General features: G+C 43.3%; 4 protein-coding genes across 4 annotated transcripts; 3 read left to right on the top strand and 1 right to left on the bottom strand.

The window, feature by feature from the left end:
* Window positions 1–471: 471 nt before the first annotated feature.
* LOC106743727 (tubulin-specific chaperone A) lies at window positions 472–2,135 on the top strand. The gene is made up of 2 exons (XM_014617855.1): window positions 472–1,209; window positions 1,898–2,135. The coding sequence occupies exons 1-2, from the start codon at window positions 1,080–1,082 to the stop codon at window positions 2,122–2,124; spliced, it is 357 nt and encodes a 118-aa protein (XP_014473341.1). The 5' UTR covers window positions 472–1,079; the 3' UTR covers window positions 2,125–2,135.
* A 165-nt stretch (window positions 2,136–2,300) lies between these two features.
* LOC106743725 (U11/U12 small nuclear ribonucleoprotein 59 kDa protein-like) lies at window positions 2,301–4,102 on the top strand. The gene is made up of 3 exons (XM_014617851.1): window positions 2,301–3,174; window positions 3,596–3,803; window positions 3,877–4,102. Exons 1-3 carry the CDS (start codon window positions 2,322–2,324, stop codon window positions 3,998–4,000), a joined length of 1,185 nt encoding a protein of 394 aa, XP_014473337.1. The 5' UTR covers window positions 2,301–2,321; the 3' UTR covers window positions 4,001–4,102.
* Window positions 4,103–4,238: 136 nt separating this feature from the next.
* Window positions 4,239–8,282, bottom strand: LOC106743723 (U3 small nucleolar RNA-associated protein 15 homolog). The gene is made up of 5 exons (XM_014617848.1): window positions 8,041–8,282; window positions 6,286–6,868; window positions 5,442–5,662; window positions 4,705–5,179; window positions 4,239–4,614 (listed from the first exon to the last, which is right to left on the bottom strand). The coding sequence occupies exons 1-5, from the start codon at window positions 8,125–8,127 to the stop codon at window positions 4,376–4,378; spliced, it is 1,605 nt and encodes a 534-aa protein (XP_014473334.1). The 5' UTR covers window positions 8,128–8,282; the 3' UTR covers window positions 4,239–4,375.
* Window positions 8,283–8,417: 135 nt separating this feature from the next.
* Window positions 8,418–15,534, top strand: LOC106743724 (DDB1- and CUL4-associated factor 12). The gene is made up of 7 exons (XM_014617850.1): window positions 8,418–8,996; window positions 9,982–11,125; window positions 11,217–11,672; window positions 12,756–12,986; window positions 14,126–14,410; window positions 14,913–15,078; window positions 15,213–15,534. The coding sequence occupies exons 2-7, from the start codon at window positions 11,040–11,042 to the stop codon at window positions 15,366–15,368; spliced, it is 1,380 nt and encodes a 459-aa protein (XP_014473336.1). The 5' UTR covers window positions 8,418–8,996; window positions 9,982–11,039; the 3' UTR covers window positions 15,369–15,534.
* The last annotated feature ends 245 nt before the right edge of the window (window positions 15,535–15,779 follow it).

Genomic DNA, 15,779 nt, shown 5'->3' with positions numbered 1-15,779 from the left:
CTTTTATTATCGTTATTTTCATGAAAGTTTCATTCCGTTGAATTTCGTTTACTTTTCGCTATCGAGGAAAATGATTTTCTGAGTTTCGCGCGCATAAGCTGCCTTGTCATTGAGTCGTATTACTAGAAGATGGGAAGATCTAGAGCAGAACTTAAAACTTTATTTTACATTCAAGATCGCCTCAAGTCACACTTTCAGATGTTGCATAACCAATAAAACGGTCCCTGCGGCATCTCAAGATGATTTCAAGACAATGTTAAATATAAAATCGGGTTCATCTTCAATTTCTCGCCATCATATTTTCGGCTGCGTTCAAGAAATCCGGGTTTACAAAAAGTATAAGCTTTAAGCAATAAGAAATTGACCAATCACAATTGATTATTTTTCTACAATTCGACTGTGATTGGTCAATTTCTTACTGCTTAAAGCTTACACTTATTGTAGCTCTTTCGCCACAATCTTTAAGCGTAAGTAGTAAGCAAATTGCCAACCATGATTATCTTCTAATAAATAACCGTGGTTGGTCAATTTGATTATTGCACACATCTTAAGGCAAAATTGGACAAGAGGAAAGAAATCTTAGTTTTTTTGGTCCTATTTGGTCAATTAAATTCCACTCGACCCTCAGTGTGGTGTTTTTGAACACACATTTGTTAATTCCAACATCTCCGATACGCCACCGTCTTTATCGACAATTCGAGCTCGTAGTACGCCTCGGTGACGGATTGAACGGGCTTTCTTTTACTTTCAAGTGGTGTGATTCAACGGAGAATCGAATGACCTTTTCATTTTCAAGTATATTGCGTGATATTGCGCGCGCTAAGTCAATACATAATCTACACGTCGCGGTGATATCACCTTGAGCAGGTCAGTAACCATACAGGATCGAAGACGTCGACACAAAAAGAGACAAAGGAAGTGGGGTATCATCTTCGGGTTCACTTCTGTCGATTCATCTCACCAGATAAGGCAATAAAAAACGAAAAAGTAAACATCGTCGACCTTAAACGTACATCGCTCGCTTCTCCAGTTCCTTTTCGCAGAGTCGAAAAAATTACTTGCTCAATCGTAAGAGGATAATGTCTGACCCGCGCGTGAGAACGCTCAAGATCAAAACCGGCGTGGTAAAACGTCTCGCGAAGGAAAAGGTCACGTACGAGAAGGAGGCGGCGCAGCAGCGAGAAAGGATACAAAAATTGAAAGAACAAGGTGAGGATCGTTTTTCACGCAGGAGCAAAGGGCAGGGTATCACGATTCTCAAGTGCGAAATGTGAGAAATGATTCGTCTCGTGTAATTGTGTGATGAGTCTGAAGATATGCAAAAGCTCGGTTGTCAATAGAATTCACAAATCCTTGTTCAACTTTTGAAATATCTGTATTACAATCGTGTAAAGGAACTGTCTATTGAAATACCAGAGACTTCTAAAGACACATAAGTACTCTGTAAAATAATATCTTCAAATCATTTTATTTTTTTTTTTAAATATTGTGAGCAATTCGTTGAAAGTAAGAATTTTGTTTGAAACAATAAAAGAAATTTAATGAGCATGGCTATGCTTACCATCTTTCCTCAGTGCAAATGTTTGGAGATGAACTTTTAAATCATTAGGTAATATTTATTGAGAATTGGTGTGTAAACATGAGTTTCATTCCCTGAAAGCTTTTCTTTTAGTCTTTAATTGCTTTTTTTATAGTTTTTGCTATCATTGTTCATAATAAGGAAGAGTTTGGATCATGAAATTCAAAGGAAGTCAGTTGCTTATACATCGTTTTTCAAGTTACACCTCTGAAGTACTGTTGCCAGATGCATCCTTATATCTCTGATTATAAATGTCTTCTTTGTGATATGTTTGTGAAATGTTAACATAATATAAGTGTATTATTTGTCATTTTATAGATAAAGATGGCTACGACATAAAGAAGCAAGAAGAGGTGCTTCAAGAGTCCCTTATGATGGTACCGGATTGCCAGCGACGTCTGGTTAAAGCATTCGAGGAACTGAAGAAGATCCTGGACACCGAGCAAGACTTGAAGGAGTTCGAGGACTACGTCGAAGCAGAGAAGGTGCTGCAAGAGGCAGAGGCGCAATTGCCGAAAGAAGGGGACATCCTGCAAATGTGTTAAGAAGTGTTTGCGGTGACTCTCGCTAAATTATCCTTTGAGTATTATTCGACGGTGTTACGTACTCACTCACATTGAATTAACGATCACTCACAACACCGACGAGGCAGATTAATTTTACACCAGTAAGAATATATACGCGTAGCATTGCATTTCTATTTCTTATAGTTAACCGAACGCTTAAAATAAACTAAGCGAACATGTACGGCGTTCGATCCGGCGAGGGGAGTGCCGTTCAACGAACGTACGAAAATCCGCACTTCAGCATGTATTATCCGATGACTCAAGAGCCATTCGCATACGACGCGAATTACAGCCAGAATATGCGCTACAGTGTTTATCCAAGCCATTTAACATGTGATAACAGTATCGTTAATAACTCGACAACGTCGATCGATGAGGCGAGAACGAGGCGAGAGAACGAACGGGCGATCGAACAGTTCCTCCGGGAGACCGACTTGGAAACCCCCGAGCAGGCCAGCCGTAAGAGAAAGCCGTGCAAGATCGCGACGATGAGAAACGCGCTGGTGCTGGTGGCGAAATTGAACAAGGAGCTCGAGGCTGTTTGGACGGAACTCAAGAGTAACGTCGATCTGCCGAACGCGCAGTGGCGGGAGAAGATCAGCGCCTGCGACGCCGCGAAACACGAGATCTGTCAGATCTTGCGCAGCTTGGAGGACGCGGATTTCTTCAGCGAAGTGAAGAAGAGCCTGGAGAAGCGCAGGAAGAAACGATTGAGGGAACGGTTCAAGCGGGATAAGTGGCGGGAGGAGAAGGTGATGAGGGAGGAGCGGAGGGCCGAATTGCACGCGAAGGCCGACTCGTGGATCAGGAAGGAGCAGGCGGTGATCGAGCGCGAGAAACAGGAGGAGAAGCTGCGCAAGGACGCGGACATGATCCTGTCGGACGTGCGTGGCAAGAGAAACGACGCGCGCAAGTATCTGGGGGTGTTGCTCGAGCTGCAGAATTTGCGAAGGATCAAGATGAACATCGCCCGGGCGAGAGGCGAGCACCTGTCCTCGGCGGCTGACGAAGCATTCCGCAATATCATCGGTAGTATCTTATCGGCCGCACTTTTATCGGCGTTCCATGACGCGATACGACGATCGAACAATAACAGGACTATCCTCCTTAAGATAATTGTATCGCATATTAAGATAGAGTATCTTCGAGGGGTTTCATATATTTAGTATTTATCGAGCAAAATTATGTTTCTGTGTATTTCACTGCTTTAATAATGAGTGTTGTTGAAGCGAAGCGATTGAGACATACACACTACAAATACGAAAATATTTTTTTATTTCATTAAACCGTGTCTGTTTTACAAGTTTACGTAAAAAACAAATACGAAATGGTCGGTGAAGGAGGGTTCCCTACAAAAATCTATTTCGGTGATTCGCGTTCATGACGAAGAAATACAACCTAGTTCGACCAAGAGAAACCGACTTATCGATTCTCGGTGAATTCCTTTCAGACAAGCTGACGGAACAGTGGACCACCTTGGATCGCGAGTATTCTATTGAGGAGCAGGGCCTGAAACTCATGCTGAAGACGAACAACGAGAAGAGGATCGAAAAGCAGAGCAGGAACGTATTCGACGACTGGGAGAACGTGCTGTTTGGTAGAAATATATCGGCCACCGAGCGATGTTACGAGGACTTGGGTTACTTCATCATGACTCGGTGTGTACTCTCGGTATCGCACAGTAATTGTTTCTCACCCCGGCAATGAGAGTGACGATCGTTCGTGTTTCAGTACTGCCTGGGACAAATTCGTGAGCTCTGGGGACGACGCAACGACGATTCCGGTTGGGTGGATAGTGCCTGAGAAACCATCCTCCGCCGCATGGCAAAGGTGTCTCGCGAAGGAGAATCCTTGAGTTCTCGAGTGAATGGCGTGTGTCGACGCATAAACTTACTTAAGGGAAACGGAAGATTTGCTACGACCATTTTGACAATTAAAACATGCGAATTAAATATCCCGACGGTGTTTTCTTTGCTAAACTCGACCCCGCAGGAGGAAACTCATTCGGGGAAACCAATTTCCGTATCTACAAGTTGATCAGATTCTTCAACAAAATTGTCTATTTGAGAAGAAAAGAAAAAGTAGTCCTCGTCTTCCGCTCAAAATATTTGCATTTTCACACGCTTTTGTAGAACTTACACGAAAGACGACGCTTTTGTCACACTTACCCTAACGCGAAATGTATTTACAGCGAACGTCGGGCCGACATGTTTGGCCCGATGGTTTTGCTTTACGTTATATTCAGTACAAAGTCGCGTTCGGTCTGAGCAGCGTTCGACGGCTCCATGCTCTGCGTCTTCCTCACGGTCGCGGGTGTATTCTCGCCGGCGGACATTATCATTTGCAACGCACCGTCCATCTGCGCCAACGTCACCATCAGCTGCCACTCCTCCTGCAACTTCTTCTCCATTATGGTGAACATCTTGAGCGGCTCTTCGCCGAGCTTATGCAGGCTGTCACCGTATACGTCTGTCGAGAACAGGATGAAATCTTATCGACTGAAGAAACGTGACACACGTCTCCTGGGAATTCGTCCTCGGACCTTCGAGTAAGACTTACCTAGCAAGGCATTGGCCACTTGCACCAATACTCGGCCGTAGCGGACGCTGCCGATGTACTTGTTCAGGAACCTGATGATGGTCACCAAGGACTTGTCGTCCCTACCTGATAACGCTCGCTTCAGGCCTTGTCGCCTGATCAGCTCCTGCATAAGCGCTATCGTTATCTGCGGATTTTTGTTGACCGTGAAAGGGATCATGACACAGTCGAGCGCTTTACTGTACTGGAACTTGCGCAGGTAAACGTCGTGCTTACACAAGACCTCCTTGCTGATCTGTCGCTTACTCCCGCTCACGTTGGGCACGCGAGAAATATCGCTCGCGTTTTTGTACAACTCGTCTTCCACGAGACCGTTGTCTCTCTCCTCTCTCGCGTCTTTCGCGTCTCTCACGTCTTTCGTGTCCTTCTCGTTCTCGCGTGTTCGGACGGACAACAAGCCGTCCGCCATACCGGCCACGATTGTCTGATCGTTCGCCTGCAATTTCACGTTATATGATTGAGTTAATCCAATAAATGTCAAATATGACACTCCTGAAAGAATTCAAACGCGGCAATGAGTGACGAATGAAAGTCCCACCACAGCTCGCCACGTTTGATCTATGTTTATAAATTCTTCTTTGAATTATGTCTGATAAAATCATTGTGACTATTGAGTATCAAATAAGTATGGTAGAGAATAGAAGTATGTTGAATGTGCCTGGCGTGTCTTAATGTGAAAACTGCGCTGCTCTACTTACGCTAATTCCTAGGCTGAGAATCACGTTGGAATAATTTAAAGTATGAAGCGTGTTGTACGTTCCGGTGTCGTAGATTTTCACGTGCCCATCCAATGAGCCGGACATGATCCTGCGGCCGTTTGAGGCTATCTGTAAACACGTCACCGTGTTGTGATGTTGCGTGATTTTCGCGAGCAATCTGCCACCCGCAAAAACATCAAATACTTTGATATCTGTCCCTCCTAAAACGCACAAATAAACAATGAATGTTTTTATACACGAAGAAACAAAAGTTGCAAACAGATAGATGAGAAAATAATCTTGTGAAATCTTATACATCGCACACAATTATACAAATTAATTAAAAATTAATATAGTCTTGAAAGCTCGGAAAAACCAATTTATTCCCAATTTTTCCGCGGGTTTTTTTAGTTTTTGTCTAAGAATAGACAAATTTTTAGAGAAACACGTGTTCCACTAAAACCTGTCACATTTGAAAGTCACATTTGTTCCATTAAAACCTGTCGCATGAAAGAATAATAGGCTCAATAAAATTACGAAAATCAGGCCATTAATTAGTACCATTAAACGAGAATTAATACTTGTGTTTGAAAGATTTGACTACATCTTGATTTTTTAAACAAGAATATTAACTCTCGTTTGATAGTATTAATTAATCCGTGCTTGGCCTTTAATGGTCCGATTTCCTTTGATTTCCTGTCACATTTACTTTTTCGCAAAGAGATTGTAAATATCCATAAAAAATTGGAAAAGCCGGTTCTTCCGAGCCTTAAAAACTATAAAAATTAATTTTGCACAGTTGTTAATTATTACATGGATTAATCAGGGATCATCGATACTTTACCTGCGGACAGGAATATTCCTCCAGTTGGCAGGAACAGCAAACTTTCTACGGACGCGTCATTATTAACACTGAGTATTTTCTTGTTCATTCTGGTATCATACATGTGTATGTGTTTGTCATAGCCACCAGACAATATTACATCAGGAGATACAGGGCTCACCGCGCCAGCTCTGACGTAATCTATATGATCCTTGAAGCTTATTACTTGCTGCTCGCTGGATATGTCCCACAGTTTCGTGGTGTTGTCGTCTGAGAATGAGGCAATGTGTACGTCGTCGGCTGTGAAAAAGGCCCTGTGTACCGCAGCTTCGTGTCCCGAGAAGAGACGCACTGTGTTGGTTGAATTGATATTGAAAAGTCTGACCACCGATTCGTCCCCACCGGCGCACAGCAGCGTGCCATCTTTGCGAAAGCTGCCACCGTATGCAGTCTCCTTGAACCTGCTAAAAGTCTTCATGACCAGCTTTGTGATGGGATTGTACACTTGCAGTCGAACCGAGCACGTGACTGCGAAATTATACGGTTCCACTGGCGAGAAGTCGATGTAGTCGATCGAACCGAATTCTTTCACCAAGACCGGAGGCTGCGAACAATTTTCACAAATAACGTGCATCGTTTCTCACATGTAAAATGAAAACCTCTTTATTCTAAATAATGTTGAGAAATTTGATACAGTATCAGTGCAAGAAATTTCACCATAAAAATAGTTATATCCTGCAATTGCTGCGAAAACAAGTCGCATTTAACACTTTGCGGGCCGCTGTCACGCTGACGTGACTTTTGCTCGCCAACGGTTATCGGCCGCTGTCACGCTGGCGTGACTTTTGCTCGCCAACGACTTTCGGCCGCTATCACGCTGGCGTGATGGTTTGACGACCAGGAAACATAGTTTTCAACTGTTTTCCTCTCCCAATTCAACAGACTGTCTATTATTAAAATCTTTTTTCGCGGACGCTTGTTTTGTCAGTTTGAGATTGTCTTTCGCTACCTTCAGATATAGGAAACTTACGTTAGATATCCCTCAAAATGCTCTTCGATGAGGAAATATATGCTGATCTGTTATCAGAAGAAGATTCCTTCTTTAATAATAATTATATACCAACTACTTATGTATCGAAAAATTGCGTAAATATCACCGTTGGCGAGCAGTAGAACCTGCGTGAATCTCGCCGGCGGCAGTGTAACGGCGCTTCGATAAATGCGCGGCCCGCAAAGTGTTAACATGTTTCAGAATGATACATCACAATATGCTGTTATAAATACTTGACTCGAAAATATATATTGTTTTCGTTAAAACTATCTTAACGTTAAATATTAACAATATTAAAAGCTAAAAGTTTTTCTTCCCTTTTTTGGCATAAATTGCGTAACGCGCAAAAATTTCTCGAAACAACCATTGCGTTCAAATAGAGCGCTGAAACGCGCGTTCGTATTGCGTTTATAGGTTATGTCTCGAGCACATGAGTCGTAACATCAACACAATAACTACTGATGATTCCATCACATGTCCAGCTTTCATATTACATTTATTTATTTGATCTGAGACGATTGACCAGCTACAACAAATTATTAATGCATCTGACAGGGTTATTGCCGAAGCAACTATAATTTCAACAAAATACGTGCGGTTCATTGACGAACCAAGTCAGCGAGAGCACATGTACGACACGTCACGACCGCCAAACGAATTGCGCGCGCCTTAAACATTTTCTTCTGTAGAAAGTTAAAATTATAACCATTGAAAAAAATACGTACCGCGTATTTACTCCAATATATATTATCCTCCGTTAATTCCGGCCCCGGTCTTGGGAGCAACTTGGTGCTTATCTTTCTGTAGAACATCCTTCAAGATTTACTCCGAACTATTTGAACTGTATTTACAACACACCGCTGCGAACAGCAACGCGCGAGACGCGTTTCCTCCACACGTTGCTCCGACTGGTGTTGACACGATAACAAGGAGCACCGCGATGCGGCGACCGAGAGAGACGAAGGAGGAATGCCCGGGGTCGGCGTTCAGCGACATTGCGGCCGAACCGAACCGAGTCAAGCCGAGCGCGGCCGAGTTCGCAGCGCTACGAGCGCCGCATTCGTCTGGCGACGTGCGGTGAGGAGCAGATGATTCGGTTGCGGGGTGAGGGGAGGAGGATGGTGGGGATGTCAAGCTGATGTTGACAGCTAGTAGAAGGCGCGTGGTCGAAAAACGTTCGTGATTCATCTCGCGCACGTGCTGTGGACGGGTCATGCCGTTCGGTCGACCAACGCCGTCGCTCGTCGAGATGCAGTGATACGGAGGTATGCGGTGGTGCTTCTCACGGACGGTCTTGGGTTATTAGGCGCTCTCGGCTATAACGCCACATTATACGTGTACATACATATATATACACACGAGTGGTACCGCTTTCAACATGGCGGTGCGGTCGGTGCATTCGGCCCGTGTGCTTCTCCGCTCATCATGACTAAGTCGCGCCGTCCTGGCTATCCGCGATCTCGTCGTCTCCACGGCTCCATGGCATTCGCAGTTCCGCAAATACGACGCCTGTGATCAAACCGTGTCCGTCTGTCCGTCCGCTTCGCGGCCGAACGAGGTTACAATTCCGAGAGGAAGAGAGAGAGAGAGAGAGACGTGTTCTGCAACGAGTCGAACGAACGAGCGAGCGAACACGCACGACTACCGCTGCTGATTCGCCTGCCTTTGTGCGATCGTTCAGGTATCTAAGCGACCGATGCGATATACCGTACACTACCGTTGCGCCGCACGCGTCTCCCCACAGGGCAGTATCGAGCCGGATAATCAGCGATTAATGATCGATTATATCGGCCGGTCGGGGATTTTAATGACGAGTCCCATTCGCGAGGCGACCCTCGGTCAACGGAGATGTCACCGAGTCGACGTTGCCTACATAGCAACGCAACGATGTTCGGGGAACGTTCGAAAACGTTACTTGTAAAAATTAATAAAGAGCGAGAGAGAGGGAGAGAGTTTTCTCAAGCGGCTTTCGAGGGCCTCGAACTTTTGTGTTCGAGTCGCGGGAGAATGTAATTGACATTCTTAATGTGTGTATGCCGTTGAGATCGCGTTCAGATAAGATTTTCGCGATAAGACGTCAGTTGAACTGGCACGTTCGTGAGTAACGTTCCCTCGACATAATTGATGCCCTCTTGTTATGTTTCTTTGTTTATACCGTCCCGTTTGCGACCTGGTGATATGAAGGAAATTTAAATTGCGAAAGCTTTTAAATATAGAACGTGTTCTTCGAGTATGCGCGTATATACATATGTACATATATTTTTTCACATTTTTCTATGTTAATTAAATTCACATGCAATTTATACAGGATGTCCCAGCACAAGCAGAACACCGAGATATCTTTGGGGTCTATGGAGAACAATTTTTTTTAATTTTTGCGCACAAATTTTTCTTCCTCCTTCGAAAGCATTCAAACTATGCTAAACATTGCTTGTATCATTAGAAACAAAGGAGATATATAGATGTTCTCCTTGTTCAGGGACACCTTGTCTATCAGTTTATAATATTATGTATATGTATGTATGTGCACATACATATGTATACATAATTGTATGTATGTATGTATATGTATGTATGTGCACATACATATGTATACATTGAAATGTATAATAATGCCGAAAAGCAATTTAAAGAGATTAAATTAAACTCCCCATTGATTATTCCAGTTTGTGAGCGGCTTATTGAAGACTCTTCTCGGTGAATGTGCCAGCCCGTCTGTTAGCCATTTAACTACATTTCGAATACACTACTTCGTAATATAACAAATTACCACCGTGATGAGAGAGTTTATACTACACTTTTCACAGCAACGGAACAACAACGGTCCGTTGAATCGAATGCAATCCAAAGGCAACTAGGAGCTTGCACGAAACAAGAGAGTAAAGGAGTAGGTAGATCAATTAACGAAGCAAGAATTTATTAACGGATTTGTCTTCGTCCTACAAATAGTAAACCCATGTACAAAGTCCCGTTTCTATGAATGAACCTGTCAAAGTGTGACTTGTCAAATGACTCTGTGGAGTTTTTATTAGCTTACACGCGAAGAAATTTCACCGACAGGAACGGGTAGGTGTAGCAATTAGCAATATCAGAAATCAAAATCTGGAGGGAGGGGGAAACACGACAAAAGTCCACATCAGCACTCGAAGCTGGATTCTTTCCTGCCTCCCGGCTTTATCATTGCTGATTAATCGAAGCTGACTCTTCCTCGTGGAGAGAAGTGGACTCATCAGAGCAGAGCTCAGCATTCTCAGCCTAGTTGTAACCGTCGTTGGACCGTATAGCAGTTTATTATTAAAGTTATTATTCGCGCGTTTCCAGTTCCGATTCAGTTTGACGTAATCCCGGGGCGTGTTATGGTGTATGATAGTGGTTCCGTATTTATCAGTTTCTACATAGTTCGCCGAAGTTCCGTAAATGATTTAAGTAGATGAAATAGGCAGTTGGAAGTTTGAGGGAGAGAGAAAGGGAAGACGCGCGTTAAGAAGGCAGTTCCGACGTCTCGTGAGAAACTGGCTTACTTAGCACGGAACGAACGTTGTTCAAGAGTTATATATTGCCAATATACGATCGTTTCTCCTCAATTTAAGACTAAGTGATCGCATCCAGCGTTGTTCTTACGTTCGTTCACGGGACGACTCCCCTCCTCTGTTAGACAAATACTCATTGTTCCTTGCAAGTTGCCTGAATATCGTAGGATCGTCGTTGAATAAGCTCTTTGAGAATGGCCGAGACGCAGAGAATGACGGTGTACGGGAGGCATCCTCCGTGCGCGAGTGGCAGCAGGCTGGAGGAGCGCCGCGCCAAGAGGTAAAAACCGCACAGTCAACGTCGATTTTCACGTAAATGCAGATTCCAGAACGCCGTCGTGACCCCGTTTGCCCCCCGTTGCTCGTTGCAGATTGGCGCTGCGGCACGAGAGAAATCGGAAGCCGGACAAGCCGGACGACTTCGTGTGTTACGAGTCGAGCGACGACGAGGCGGAGACCGTGACTGAGGGCAAGCAGTTTCTGAGAACTTCCTTCAACTTCGTGGACTACGTGCGCGCCCGCGAAACTAACACGCGCGAAGTGCGGAAGATCAATCAGGAATATGGCTCCCGGCATATCTTGACGCACGACCTATTCAAGGAGTACTCGGTCAGCCTGAACAACATGAACAAAGTATTCTGCTCGCAGTGGTTGAGTGATAGACAAGTGGTGTTTGGCACCAAGTGCAACAAGCTCATGGTGTACGACGTGGCGACGCAGAAGCTCGACCAGATCCCGTCGCTCCACGGCCGGCAGCTCAGCCCGGGCGGCGGTGTCGTTCCTGAGCAGCAATGCGGCATCCACTCCGTTCAAATCAATCCCTCAAGGTAGAAACCACCGCTGAAACCTATACATTAGAGTCCCTGTAATGAGAGTATGGGCACTGAATGTCTGATTTCTCATCGGTTCCGCTATGTTCGGGTAAGCTTTCGATTGGGGTGATGTCAAAGGTTGCTTCCCAGCAAAAGAGAAAAATCGACACAAGTCTAGTTGTATCACTTATTATCCTTTTTTTTGTCAAATGTAAAATAAGAATAAGATTACAATGAGTGGTGATATAGCCAGACTTATGTCGACTTGTGTCTTTTGCTGGAAAGCATCCAAAGTTATCAGCTTAGTGACGACACGAGCTAAGATTTGTCATCTATGAAGTCTACGAAGTATGTTAAAAGAAAAATGAGTTTGTGCGCTTCATATTGTGACTAATTATTAATTTACTTTGATTTGCACCTATTTTAATAATATTTGAATATTTCACATATTACGGCTGTGAACTTCCGGTTTTAATCCAAACACGGTGACCACGGTGACGGTGCCCAGACTATTATTATAAGGATTTTATTATACACCACACTAGAGGTAGTGGAGATTGAGGCATGCAGACTAGAGACTGTAAGATCCCATCTAAATATGCGAGATCGAAATTAATTGATTCGTTGAATTCCAATCTTTAGTCCGGATCAACGATAAGTGTGACAAGCCTTTAGCCCTTCACTTTGAACAATAAAATGTAACGTAATTTCTGACAAAAAATGTTCCCCGTGCTGCCAAGAGTCGTGATGGCGCTTAAATCTTGGGAATGCCGACGTTTGGCAGCGCTAGACACGCTTTTTGCGCCAAAAATTGCGCTACAATATAAGAGCGAAAGATTACATACTTATCGCGCCTATTAGCAGATCCAGTCTCAATCTGCAATATCGTCTAACCCAACTTGACACGAGACCTAAGCCCCTGTCAGATTGGGCATTTGGGATTGCGGATTAAAATTTAGCCAATCGGCACAAGGTGAGCCGATTCATCATAGAATTCTAATCTCTAATCTGCAATAGTTTAATCTCTGATGTTGATGTGCCGCGTCACAGCTGTGGAATAATTTGATATCAATTGCCAATTTGCTCCCCACTTTGCAGAACCCTTTTATCCACCGGTGCGAGGAGTAGTAACGAAATAGCAATATACAGACTACCGACGCTGGATCCGGTTTGCGTCGGCGAGACCGGTCACAGGGACTGGGTGTTCGACATGTGTTGGTTGGACGACGAGTTTCTAGTATCAGGTTCCAGAGACACGAAGATGGCTCTGTGGCGTATCGACAGCGACCTCGCCGAGGCTCCCGACAAAGCGGATGTGCCTACGCACAGGTATGATAATCGAGTACACACTTTTAACCCTTTCGCTTCGGATGTCCAGTCCGCCGAAGTACTGTCTCTGTACGGGCGCGCGCGCCGCGAATACGCACAATATGCGTTGTTGCTTTATATACGTTTTCCTAGGTCTTAAGTAACAATTTTGCTAAATAAAACAATCTTTGTTACTATATAATGATTATTATTTACATTTTTGGTATGAAAATATTTACAACTTAAAAGTTACTAGTAAGATTTAAATTTTAATTAATTATTGTCCGCAAACAAGTTAATATATTAATATAAAGTGATTAGTAGTATAAGTTAGTATGATAAATTCTGAAGCACGGATCTACGCATAAACCAACATCACACTCTTTACACTCGTATCGTGAGTCGGATCTTTTGTCATTCTTACTGCAGACGACACATCGCGCGGCCGCCGCTTATAAGCGGCGCTCGTACGCACAAGACATATTATGCGCGCCGCTTATAAGCGGCACTGGTACCCACAGGACATACTGTGCGCGCCGCTTATAAGCGGCGCTCGAAGCGAAAGGGTTAACTCTCCCGTCACGAGGATCGTGCATACATCTACTGTATGTATCTGTTACAAGTGCAATACACAATACATGTATTTCCTAAGGGGGGAGAGAACTTTTATCGTTTCTTTTCAATCGGTCTGATTTATATTGTTTTCCGAGAGAGATCAACTTTGCTTGTTAGGTTTTGTTTTTCAATAATTAAATTCGGAAGTAGATACACTTTCACGACATAACTCTTGAAATGTTTATATGCCACTTTTTGTCATACGTGCATTTCTAGCTCAACTGACGTATAAATAAAGTATTGATAAGAATAATAAACAATAAATAATATCTCCGTGTTTATAATAGCGTGTATTAATTTATCTCATTTCGCTCAGAATTAATATTTTTTACTTAGTTAAATAGAGTTATTTATTTTGCAATAAATAAGTAAACTTGTAAAGGCCCCTTAATATCGCCGAACTGAAAATTCGGCACTCTGCTACCTTAAGTAAATTTTCACGATCTATGCGTCTGGCATAACTTCGCCAATTCAGTTGTAAATAACATCCCGACGGCTATGTAAGAATACACAATATGCATCGTATTTCGCTTCTTTGCGAGCAGGTTGATTCGGCCGGTCTGCGTGAAGGAGTGCAAGTCCGCTCAGAAAGTGCGGGCATTGGCGTTCAACAAGGCGTACAAGGAGATCGCGGCATTGACGCTCAATAGTTACATACATATCTGGTCGGCCGAATCGTTCAAGCAGAAGATATCTAGAAAACTGCCAGCCTGTCAAGAGAATGTCTGTCTTGCCGTACAGGACGATGGCGTCTACGCAATTGGGTGCCGGTCGTACACTCTCCTTTTGGACGCACGTACTTTGCAGCCAATCAAAAAGATACCATCCAGGTAAAAAGAAAAGCAAGAAACAAAATGTGCAAAAATGAAAAAAGAATGTTAGGGCCTAATTGCAGATGTAGGTTGCATGTATTTGAAAGTTACACACGCGCAAATCTTCTGCATGAACGTGGATACAATGAAATTGAACGTTCCAATCCCTATTCTAAGTCATCTTCGATCTAATTTTACGAAACAATAATGGCCATCCGGCAGAGTTAATAAAATTTGGTTAGATTAGATTTGTTAACTCGGCCAGTTGACCGTTATTGTTTTGTAAAATTACGGTCAAAGGTGGCCCAAAGGAAACAATCCCAAAACAGAGATTGTGAAATGTTCCGTTTTATTGTAATCACTGTTGATGCGAAAGAGTCGTTTAAACACATGCTTAAACACATGCGACTCACATCTGAAACTAGGCTCTAACTTTTAAAAATGTAAAGGCTTTTTTCTCTCTCTCTTTCTCTTTGATACACCTCGACATCGCGCACTAACGCGCCCAATCTCGTTACAGATACAGCGGCTGCGGCATCCGGTCCGCCAGTTTTCAAGGATCTGTTTTAACCATCGGGACCGGGTTGGGGATGCTTATGTTTTACGATGTAAGGGCTCAGAAATACTTGGAGTCCTCGATCAACTCCAACAGGACTGTTGTGTTGAAGGCTTCGAAGGGATACGTGGTGAGTGATAAGAGGGAATTCTGAAAGAATACCGAAACGTCCAGGTTCAGCTGATTGTATTATATTAGATACCATCGTTACTATTGTCGTATTACATTACGATATAATTCATGTGTTCGTTTGTCCCGAAACAGTTTCCGGACGAGGAGTACATAGATGGTTTCCAAAACGTAAAATACACCCCCGCTATTTACACACACTGCTACGACGCATCGGGTACCCGACTATTCACCGCAGGTGGCCCATTGCCCGCGAATCTCTACGGCAACTACGCGGGATTATGGCAATGAAGGTTCACCGCTAAACGAAATAGTATGATAATTGCTAAATTAAATTTATTATCTTGTATGCGCGCGCTGTACGTTGTGAAATGCTTGACCGTGTTATCCGAGAATTTGACTCGGATACTACCAGTATGTATTTAATATTTCTTATTAATTTAACACATGCATATACATATATATATATATATATATGTATATATATATATATATTATATATCTATATGTATTCTCGAATGGGGGAGGAGCAAAATACAGTAAATTTCTCGAAAAGAAAAAAAGGAAAAAAAGGGGCATGCTCTCGCGCCATTCGATTTTTGTTATTTTTTGTCCTTTATGTTTTCTTAACGTTTTCTCAACGTTCACGGTTAAAGGTAATTAATTGTCTACACTTTCTGACCAGGAAAAAAATGACAATCT

Source organism: Dinoponera quadriceps, unplaced genomic scaffold (assembly GCF_001313825.1).
Source record: "Dinoponera quadriceps isolate SergipeBrazil2010 unplaced genomic scaffold, ASM131382v1 scaffold690, whole genome shotgun sequence".
Lineage (NCBI taxonomy): Eukaryota > Metazoa > Arthropoda > Insecta > Hymenoptera > Formicidae > Dinoponera > Dinoponera quadriceps.
The sequence above is the reverse complement of the archived record's forward strand: the minus strand, read 5'-3'. Positions and strand labels throughout refer to the sequence as shown.

Coding starts and splice junctions, on each gene's coding strand:
- LOC106743727 (XM_014617855.1), top strand. CDS start 1,080: ATGTCTGACCCGCGCGTGAGAACGCTCAAGATCAAAACCGGCGTGGTA. Junction 1,210..1,897: donor ACAAAAATTGAAAGAACAAG/GTGAGGATCGTT, acceptor GTCATTTTATAG/ATAAAGATGGCTACGACATA.
- LOC106743725 (XM_014617851.1), top strand. CDS start 2,322: ATGTACGGCGTTCGATCCGGCGAGGGGAGTGCCGTTCAACGAACGTAC. Junction 3,175..3,595: donor AGCATTCCGCAATATCATCG/GTAGTATCTTAT, acceptor AATTCCTTTCAG/ACAAGCTGACGGAACAGTGG. Junction 3,804..3,876: donor GGTTACTTCATCATGACTCG/GTGTGTACTCTC, acceptor TTCGTGTTTCAG/TACTGCCTGGGACAAATTCG.
- LOC106743723 (XM_014617848.1), bottom strand. CDS start 8,127: ATGTTCTACAGAAAGATAAGCACCAAGTTGCTCCCAAGACCGGGGCCG. Junction 6,869..8,040: donor TATATTGGAGTAAATACGCG/GTACGTATTTTT, acceptor AATTGTTCGCAG/CCTCCGGTCTTGGTGAAAGA. Junction 5,180..5,441: donor TTCTCAGCCTAGGAATTAGC/GTAAGTAGAGCA, acceptor GTGAAATTGCAG/GCGAACGATCAGACAATCGT.
- LOC106743724 (XM_014617850.1), top strand. CDS start 11,040: ATGGCCGAGACGCAGAGAATGACGGTGTACGGGAGGCATCCTCCGTGC. Junction 11,126..11,216: donor GAGGAGCGCCGCGCCAAGAG/GTAAAAACCGCA, acceptor TGCTCGTTGCAG/ATTGGCGCTGCGGCACGAGA. Junction 12,987..14,125: donor GCGGATGTGCCTACGCACAG/GTATGATAATCG, acceptor CTTTGCGAGCAG/GTTGATTCGGCCGGTCTGCG.